The sequence below is a fragment of the Antedon mediterranea genome, chromosome 6 (assembly GCF_964355755.1).
Source record: "Antedon mediterranea chromosome 6, ecAntMedi1.1, whole genome shotgun sequence".
NCBI classification, from domain to species: domain Eukaryota; kingdom Metazoa; phylum Echinodermata; class Crinoidea; order Comatulida; family Antedonidae; genus Antedon; species Antedon mediterranea.
In genome coordinates, this window is record NC_092675.1 from 16,828,606 (window position 1) to 16,838,517 (window position 9,912).

The 9,912-nt window shown below is 35.0% G+C and overlaps 1 protein-coding gene across 1 annotated transcript; it reads left to right on the plus strand.

The window, feature by feature from the left end:
• The first annotated feature begins 5,322 nt into the window (after positions 1-5,322).
• On the plus strand, positions 5,323-7,467 carry LOC140052624 (methyltransferase-like protein 27). Its single transcript, XM_072098281.1, has 6 exons — positions 5,323-5,462; positions 5,714-5,857; positions 6,226-6,348; positions 6,614-6,752; positions 6,929-7,021; positions 7,277-7,467. Exons 2-6 carry the CDS (start codon positions 5,732-5,734, stop codon positions 7,462-7,464), a joined length of 669 nt encoding a protein of 222 aa, XP_071954382.1. The 5' UTR covers positions 5,323-5,462; positions 5,714-5,731; the 3' UTR covers positions 7,465-7,467.
• The last annotated feature ends 2,445 nt before the right edge of the window (positions 7,468-9,912 follow it).

Sequence of the window (9,912 nt, forward strand, 5' to 3'; positions counted from 1 at the left end):
AGTAAAAACTACAGTTTGGTCTCTACAGGCTTGTTTCGTGAGTCGTGCAACTCACTCATCAGGAGACTATAATGAGAACAATCAATTACAACGTTAATTTACTTGTAGAATTAGCATTTACAGGTGATATGTTTTGGAATGTCAGCTGTTATGTAACAACGCTTTCTTTCTGTGCCGACAGGCGGACACGAGTTCGTTATGTTTGTTTAATGTCGATAATTCAGGGTGGCGGATGATAAATAATTTCTCTTTGAGGCAGAGGTTGCATTTTTTGTTTGCGCTACTTACTATATGCTTTAGCAGATGCCAAGATGCGCCATGAGATTGAATAGTCTGTGTTGTTGTCCTTGAGTGTCCAAATATGTTTACTGAGTTCGGTTGAGTTTCTAGAACGTGTATGACGGAATGATGAGGTGTGATTTCTGTATCGTGTTTTAAAATCATTTTCAGTGAGTCCGATATAAGTTTCCGAGGTGGATTTGTCTTTGCGTGTAACTGTGGCTTGGTATATTACAGATGATTGTAGGCAATTTCCGTTTAGCGGACATTTGTTTTTCTGTCGGCAGCAGTGCATGTTTTGATTTCTTGCGTGTTTTCCACGGATGTTGTTTCGGGCTGATTGAGTATTCTCTTGTTGTGACCGTCTATTATCTGCTTCATAATACAACTGTAGCTAATCTTGATGGTGTTTCGGTTGAAGATTTTTCTTAGTTTGTTGTCTTTTGGAAAATGTTTGTCTCTATAGGAATAGGAATTTCTGTCCAATGTTTGTGCTGACGTTTTTGCTGAACGGTGGGTTGTACCACAGAATGTCGTTTCGTTGTCTGTTTTTTCGTCTTGTCTGGGTTACCGGCTTGTATTTCAGGCCCGTAGCCAGGGGGGGTTTTTATGGTTCGGGCGAACCCCCCCTTTACAGCGAACCCCCCTTAACCGACTGCGAACCCCCATCCCCGACATGCCCAATACCTCACCCTCATCTCCGAAAATCGTCCAAATACGTGCCCCACAGTAAAAAAGTTGTTCGTAAATTAAAAAATTTCGTAAACTCGTTCGGTTGCTATTTATTGCTATGACCAATCCTGCGCCTTAGTGAGAAGTTAATGACTTGTTTGTTTGCTTCTATGGTAATGCGTAGGCCGTTATCTTTGAATACTTGGCATATGTCTTTTTTAATGTTTTCTGTGCTTTTAGGTGTGGTGTCTGTGACGGCAAGGCCGTCGTCTCTGTATGTAAAGTCCTATGTTGATTCCTAGTTTCTGTTGTAATTGGTGTAACAGGAAGCTTCCAACAAGTTCACACGTTTCTGCGCCATCATAACTAGGCCTATACCCATAGTCACATCGAATGCCGTGGGGCCTTTCTTTTGCCATGGTTGCTGTTTGTGTGATAATATATATATATATATATATATAAACAAATCAGGCATAGAACATTAATTCTAAACCGCCCGGTAATATACTGAAATTTAATTAATTAATTTGAAACGATAAAGATGAGGAAATCTGTGAGAATGAGAAAAAGTCCCCCCAACCGAGACTCGAACTCGGACCGCCTGCTTGATATGCAGATGTCCTAACCGTTAGACCACTGGGACTTATATATATATATATATATTTGTATTTTATTGTTAACCGTTTTTTATGTTGTATCGTTTTATGTTTCAAACCTGTAAGTGGCGGTATTAGTGTAACGGTGGAATTTTAGTGTATCCGTTACTATATCATATAGTCTCAGTGGCAGGATTTCACACAGTCACAAAATGTACCAACAGCAAATATGGTTTATGGTCAGATACAACTTTATTTAAATATGCAATGTAATACAGTCTGTTCTGGCTATATTACATACCTTTTCTTCTCTCTATTATAAATGTTTTATTCTACCAAGGTCTTTTCCTTCTCTCTATTATAAATGTTTTATTCTACCAAGCTCTTTTCCTTCTCTCCTCTTACCAGTATACATTCATATTTAAGGAACGGTCCTAATTAATATGCATGTACTGGGAGGGGACTATTTAGTAAAGGGAACATTCCATGATGATGAGGAAACAGTAATTTATTAAGGATGTGGGTTATAGGAGAGTGAACAAAGAGTACCTAGGGATAGGAAGAAACCACTAGGAATGTTAATAGATGGAGTAGGGAGAAATAGTGAAAAAGGGTTGTTGACCTGATGGTCAGAGTGTTACATTATTCCCTCTCTACCAAAGAAGTGTCCCACTTCGTATATTTAAAATAAAAGAAAATTGTAATATAAAAGAAATTAAGTAATTAAGTAAATGCTGAAATTAAAACTGTATGCTAATTAAATTTAAGAAACAAAATCAAGTAATATCAAGTAAAGGGAATGTAACTATCATTCCAAAATAAAAATATAATGATGATAATACATTACTACTGCTACTAGTAATTAAAAATAAACAAGTAATGAAAATTCGTCATCACATGCAATATATTACGTAAGTATACAGAATATAACAAAATATAAAATATTATAAGTTTTAAAACATGCAATTAATTAAAATAAGTTTATGCAAAAGTGAACCATCATTGAGAATAGAAAGTATAGATTGAAAAACATAACTGAAGGAGAGTAAAAAGATGGTGATATAGTATACAATGGTAACATGTTTTCAAATATTTGTATAACGTTGTCGGCAAGTACGGCGGAGTTAGTACACAATGTAATAATTAAGCAAACAAATTTTAACAAGAGGAAAAAATTACCAAATATAGAACAAAACATACATGTAATTAATAAAATCCAAAACGTTTATTTCCATTCGTCGCCGGTTGTTTAAAACCCATAATCGCGAAAGTTAAGATCAGGTACGATCTAATGTCGGAATAAACAGTTCTATGGATAATAAATCTAACGTGACAAGAACAATGACAAATTTTGACTATCGATGTGGCTATTCGAATTTGCCTGGTCGCAGGTCATTTAATCCCTAGATAAATATATATCATGTTCAGGAACGACACTAAATGGAACTTAATCGAGTGCCAATAGTCGGCATGATGATCAGAACACAATGAAGTGTATAATCTAATCAAGACACCATAACATAAATCACAAAGTAAAATACAAAATAATATTAAACTCAAGAAAAAGTGATTGCCTAACACATACAGTAGTCGGAGTAAATAAAAAAAAGAATAGAATTAATGATCGGCATTGAACAAGTAAACCTCTCACATTTACTCTGTTCTCGGCAGTGAGTAAATCTGGTAAACAAGGTTATACTATATAAACAACTAAATGTACTATATTATGATATTTACAATGAGATTTTAAAAAAAAATCCATTTAACGAAAAAAAATATTTGAAAACAAACTTCTTCACAAACTTAAATTTTAAGCCTATTAAGGAAATTGCAAATTAAAGTAAAAACTTTAAAAACAACAGAATGACAAGTCGATCATGTTGAATTAAATGTCATATCTAGCAGGAGGGTTAATTTTTCGGCCATACCTTGTTCTGACGGATTGTTCGACAAAGGGTTTCAGTCTGTCGTGATGTATGCGTCGGGATAGGGGTTTAAGGGTGTTGGAATTTTGGAGTAGATACGTTCTGCCTCCCTTATCTACTTTAGTTATGAGGTAGGGTCCAATCTAATTCGGTGTTAACTTCTTTCTAGAATTTGCTGGGTCATCTAGCCAAACTTTGTCGCCAACATTGTAAGGGGTAAAACGTGCGGCTAAATCATATGTAAATTTCTGCCTTTCCTTTTGTCGTAAAGTATTGTCTAGGGCCATTTGGTGTGCATCTTGTATTCGCCTAGCGAGATCGTCAACATATACCGACAGCGAGTGATGAGCTATAGGGGTTTCACCAACTGAGGGGATATGTTGGGGTAAGCGGACATTTCGTCCATGGACTAGAAAGAAAGGGCTAGTGTGTGGAAATTGGGGTATTAACAGCCGTATTTCCCGAACGTAAAAACATGTTACAATATTATTATATCTATACCTATATTATATCACCCGAAGAAAGAGGAGGTTATAGAAAAGAACTAGAAATGATGGATCACTTACCACTTCATTAATAGTGTTCAAATCAAGTTGAATATACTATGGGCTATCCAAAATAATGTTTAAAAATAAATCAGCCAAGCCATCCACAAACAAAATGTTTATAAAAAGTTCCATCTGCGACTCAAAAGTATTAAACAAATTTTATACGTATCAAAGTTCGTATAAAGCGTTCAAAATAAAAAATGTCAAAAGAAAGTTAAACAAAAGGTCGCAAAAACAGTTAATGATCAATAGTAAAAAATCATCTTCTTTTCGGTCTTCGTTCTTCGTCTCTTTGCCTCGGTGTTTTTTTTCTTCTGTCTTCCGTTTTCTATTTCTGGGGTTGGTCCTGCAATTGTTTCATCCAATAATCTTCTTTTCTTCTTCTTTTGCTCTTCTTTGTCTGTGTTCATTCATCCATCAGCATCTGCTGCTCCACAAACTCTGCAAATTCCAAATCTGATCCATCTTCTTGTTTTTTTTCTTCTTTTTTCTTTTTGTTTTATTGGCTTCTGTGGGTCCAAATTGGTGTGGGAACCAGTTGTAACGGTGGAATTTTAGTGTATCCGTTACTATATCATATAGTCTCAGTGGCAGGATTTCACACAGTCACAAAATGTACCAACAGCAAATATGGTTTATGGTCAGATACAACTTTATTTAAATATGCAATGTAATACAGTCTGTTCTGGCTATATTACATACCTTTTCTTCTCTCTATTATAAATGTTTTATTCTACCAAGCTCTTTTCCTTCTCTCTATTATAAATGTTTTATTCTACCAAGCTCTTTTCCTTCTCTCCTCTTACCAGTATACATTCATATTTAAGGAACGGTCCTAATTAATATGCATGTACTGGGAGGGGACTATTTAGTAAAGGGAACATTCCATGATGATGAGGAAACAGTAATTTATTAAGGATGTGGGTTATAGGAGAGTGAACAAAGAGTACCTAGGGATAGGAAGAAACCACTAGGAATGTTAATAGATGGAGTAGGGAGAAATAGTGAAAAAGGGTTGTTGACCTGATGGTCAGAGTGTTACATTAGTATATATCGCTGTTGGTTTTGATTGAAACATAACATAACATAAAGCAATGAAATGTCTTCCCTAGCAGACTGTTAGTGTTACTTGTTAGTGTTGGAAAATCATCAACCATGTAATTGAAATCGTAGGACAACATTTAGAAATTAAAATTAGATTATTCAAATTTGGATATGCATCAGGATATGCATTTACTACTTTGCTACCACTTTCTATTTTAACATCGTAACCGAACTAAAACACCGCCGCCTATGAGCTGCTGACCTGGATTTATACTGAACGCTGCATGCTGACCTGGATCGGATGCACGCGTGGGAACAAACTGCCAGGCCGTAACCTTTGGACAGTGGATTCAAAACCATAATTAGGAGTATTTAATTAGAATTTTTAGTATTTGAAGGTACGGTAATTTTCCTAATGATAGCCCCAACTCAACATGATAGATAGGATAGGATATAGGATTAGAGCTCCGTGATTGTAGGAAAGGTAGGCCTGCTGCTAGGCAGGCTGGCTGACTGATGGAGACGCGGCAAGGCATGCGCTTAATTAAACGTTTATGATTCTTTAAAAAATTATAAATTATGGCCGACGACGGCAACAGCTCTAAACCTGAAAAACATTGTTTATTCTTTTTCTTTATAATTTATTTAGCGTATAACGGTATAGTTAATGGCAATGGCCGAGTCTGGTTGGACCAAAGAAAAGACAGTTGAGTTCATTGCTATTCAAAAAGATATGGACACAAAGGAAAAACTAGGACAATATTTTGATGAATGGGCTCCCAACTATGATCAAGTGAGTGAGTACTTTTTTTGTTGTAGGTGTCTATATATATAGACATGAACTGTCCACCCAGGCAGCACTTGCCATACCTCCATGTTTATACTATGACGTTATCCAAATTCCTTCACTTGCACTGATGAAGGGCTAGTGTTGCCCGAAAGCTCTGCTAACTTTTCTGGCTGTTTACTTTATCATTTAGATTTAGCTTTTCGCTTTTTATTTTTGTATCTCCATTGAGATCCAGCCACTGATACCCACAGCATTGTCATTTTTTTCAGTAATTTGCCTTTGGATTTATATAGATATAGAGAAACGTGTTTGTAAGAGTGAGATTTACAAACAATCTTATAGCCCCTACTTTAACTAACTTTATATTTTAGGCAGTGACATCTATGGGTTATATTGGTCCTTCTCTCACTGCAAATCTGCTTCAGAAATATGTTAAATCTAAGGATGCCAGGATCTTTGATGTTGCATCAGGCACAGGCCTCGTTGGTGAGGTGGTAAGTATGACAGTAGAATCAAGGGGTTCCAAATACTATGTAAGACGATAGAACATTATTTCAATTTTAATTTCACAATATAATATAATACATACATAAATGCAATGAAGTGATTATGTAGGGGAAGAGTCATAAAGACTTGACACATTATACAGCATTACATTTTACAATTTGTGATTCCCACACCCCTTTCCTATTACACAATCCAGGATACCCTGCTGATCATCACTTTTGTCACCATCAACAATACATAATGCTCTTCTAGCTAGCTGGTTCTGGTTACACTAACATTGATGCAGTTGATGGCAGTGCAGCAAGTATAGAAGTAGCTCGTAAAAAGAACATCTATACAAATCTATATGTCCAATGGCTTGGAGGTGACAACAAATTGAATATTAACAATGGTAAATATCAGTAAAAACTCTCCAAACAAAAACAATAAACCCACTGCAGAAAGTATGTAGTAGTGTTATGGAGATAGATTTGAACCCAATAAAGTGCGCCCATAGTACATATTAAAATATGTTGCCTCCTTATGTGTACAAAATGAATATAACTTTTTAAATCTATTTTCTGATAGACAGCTATGATGCTATAATTTGTGTTGGTGCTTTTGCTTTTAACCAATTGGAATCGGACGTTCTTCCAGAATTTATTCGAGTAGTAAAACCAGGTATGATTCCATCAGCTTCTGTTTAACATGTTATATAACAACTGCATGCATATTATATCAAAACATTACCTGTATAAATTTATATAGTATCACTCCCATGAAATATAAATAGGCCTATAGCAAAATATAAGAGTAATAAATCACAATGAAGTAACTAAGTTCGTAGTTTTTATTTTATCGTATATGTACTGTAGATATTATATACATAATTTAAGAGGGGTAAACAATAATAACATTGTTTTTAAATTATATCAGGGGGCTATATTTTGATAAATATGCGAACCCGTTGGTTGAGACTTGTTTCACAATTCTCCGATGGAAAGTTAGAAGGGGACATGGCAAAATTGGAAAATGAAGGGAAATGGAAATTGGTTGAGAGACACGTTAAGGAGGAAAAAGACAGTGAACAGAATGTAGTAACATTCATTCATCAAATTTGCTAAAAACCATTTAAGATGCTACATTTCAGCGATGACAGCAGTCCAATGAAAGATTGTCTGCAATATTACATATCACTTTAATTTATACTCTCAAAATGAGGAATTTCAGAGACAAAACACTAAATAAAACTCTAAACTTTAGTTATACATGAGTATAATTTATTGTACTTTCTTGTCTATTTGAATACAAAGTACAGTTGTAGTGATCTCTTGAGATCAATTAGACCTATCACTATTATATACATAGGGCCTGTTAATCAAAAATATGGTTATCTTTACATGCATACCACTGTAATGCATTTTAAAAATCGTTAATAATGTATTTGTAATGTTAATAATTTATGTTATCACTTTGTATTTTTTATGATAATGTACATACAAAATATAAGTGCATACTTCTGGTAATTTTATATCCTGTATTATTATTATTATGTATTTTTTAGTGTAGTATTTATATTTATTACCGTATTGAACACAATTATTTATTCCAAATCCTTATCAATAAATTTAACAAAAAAAGGTATTAAAACATCTTTACGGTACACTATATTTTAACAAATCATTTCATCGTTATTAAACGTATTGAATGTCACTTTTTTCATTACAAATTATATATTTGAGTCGCGCTAAAAAATTTTGGGCATCTTCCCTTCTTCCGACTACTTTTCGCATTCAGGGCACATTAATAATTAATTTTATATACTAATTTTGTCATAGTTTGAGATCAACTTTCCACGAACAAATGTTGAGTCGAGGCCGTAATTGGTCAATGGGTTGAACACATTCAACGCTATAGTTGTTTGCAAACGTCTTTGCACTCCAGTTTGGTTCAAGAACTGCGTCGGATACTCACTTTTCAGACCTAAAATAGAAAAAAAAATCACCTTTTTTATCCTCCCTGGGAGATACTCATCAATTGCTAAAATGAATTACTCGTACATTCGTATGGTAAATTATTTTTTTTCCTCTGAATGGACTGATCCCTTTGTACGTGACTTTTGGGGGACTGTAGTAGTAGGCCTACTTTTTATAGAAATGAATAAAGAACTTTTTTTCTGTTCCTCTCCCATTTTGCCTCCTGGGTGGACTAAAGTCCTAAACCCTGATCCCGTCGGCATACCATGGGGGATAGTTTTTTTCTTTTTATAGAAACGACTATATCATACATTACCAACTCTATGATATATTACACATAAGTGATCGACAACAGAAACAAACAAGTGGTTTTATAACTAATTTTTTCACGCTGCTGCTCTAGCCAGCTACGTCCCATGAGAACTAATCATTCATAAGCTAAAGCAAGCAGCAGTTATAGATATCTATGGTCGACAGTTTTGCGACTTTGTAAACTCGACTATAATATTTATATTTTACCTTGTTTTTAACGGTATACCCTTGGTTTCCGATATTGATGCGGTAAATGCATTTTCCACATTCTTTGCGTCAAACTTTAACGAACCTAATCGTAATTTCAATGTTAACCATGAGATCTGTAATTGTGTTCACCCAGATATTGTTCCCCTTAATAACATTAATATTACTGAAAAAACTATTTTCGAGGCTCTATTGTCATTGAAACCCAACAAATCCCCTGGACCAGACGGGATTACACCTAAAATGTTATCCATGTCAGCTCCAATTATTGCCCCAGTGTTGTGCAAAATGTTTAACAAGTTCGTAACGGATGGCTTTGTACCAAAAGATTGGAAACTCGCGAATGTCACTCCTATTTTTAAGTCAGGTAATCGGAACGATGTTAATAATTATCGACCCATATCGCTATGTTCTATTATAGGTAAGGTTTTTGAACGTATTATAGCAGATAACATTCTTTTTCATCTTCAATTTTTTGGATTTTTAAGTCCCACGTAACACGGGTTTTATCCAGGTAGATCGTGTATTACACAGGCCTCAGCGTTATATCATGATTGGTCACAAACAATGGATGTTAGACAACCTCCTGTAATTGATGCAATATTCCTTGATTGGGAGAAGGCCTTTGACCGTGTTCCCCATGATTTAGTAATCAAGAAACTGCACAACATGGGAGTATGTGGATCTCTCCTAAAGTGTCTTCACTCCTTTCTCAGTGACAGATTCCAACGTGTTGTTCTTAATAAGGAGCATTCGGATTGGGATAGAGTGGGCTCGGGTGTTCCTCAGGGATCCGTGTTAGGCCCGCTTCTATTTAATCTCTTTGTTTATGACCTACCTCTAAATACCTCTTCTGTTATGAAGCAGTATGCAGACGATACAGTAATTTATAAACCTGTATTCAGTCGTCATGATGCACTTACCTTACAACAGGATCTTTGTAAAATTTCCAAATGGTGTGAGGATAATAAAATGAAATTAAATGCAAAGAAGTGTAAAGTCATGCACATAACTAGGAAACGTAATTATATCCCTCATTTTATTTATACAATCGAATCCAATCCCCTTGAAGCTGTT

Coding starts and splice junctions, on each gene's coding strand:
- LOC140052624 (XM_072098281.1), top strand. CDS start 5,732: ATGGCAATGGCCGAGTCTGGTTGGACCAAAGAAAAGACAGTTGAGTTC. Junction 5,858..6,225: donor GGGCTCCCAACTATGATCAA/GTGAGTGAGTAC, acceptor TTTATATTTTAG/GCAGTGACATCTATGGGTTA. Junction 7,022..7,276: donor TATTCGAGTAGTAAAACCAG/GTATGATTCCAT, acceptor AAATTATATCAG/GGGGCTATATTTTGATAAAT.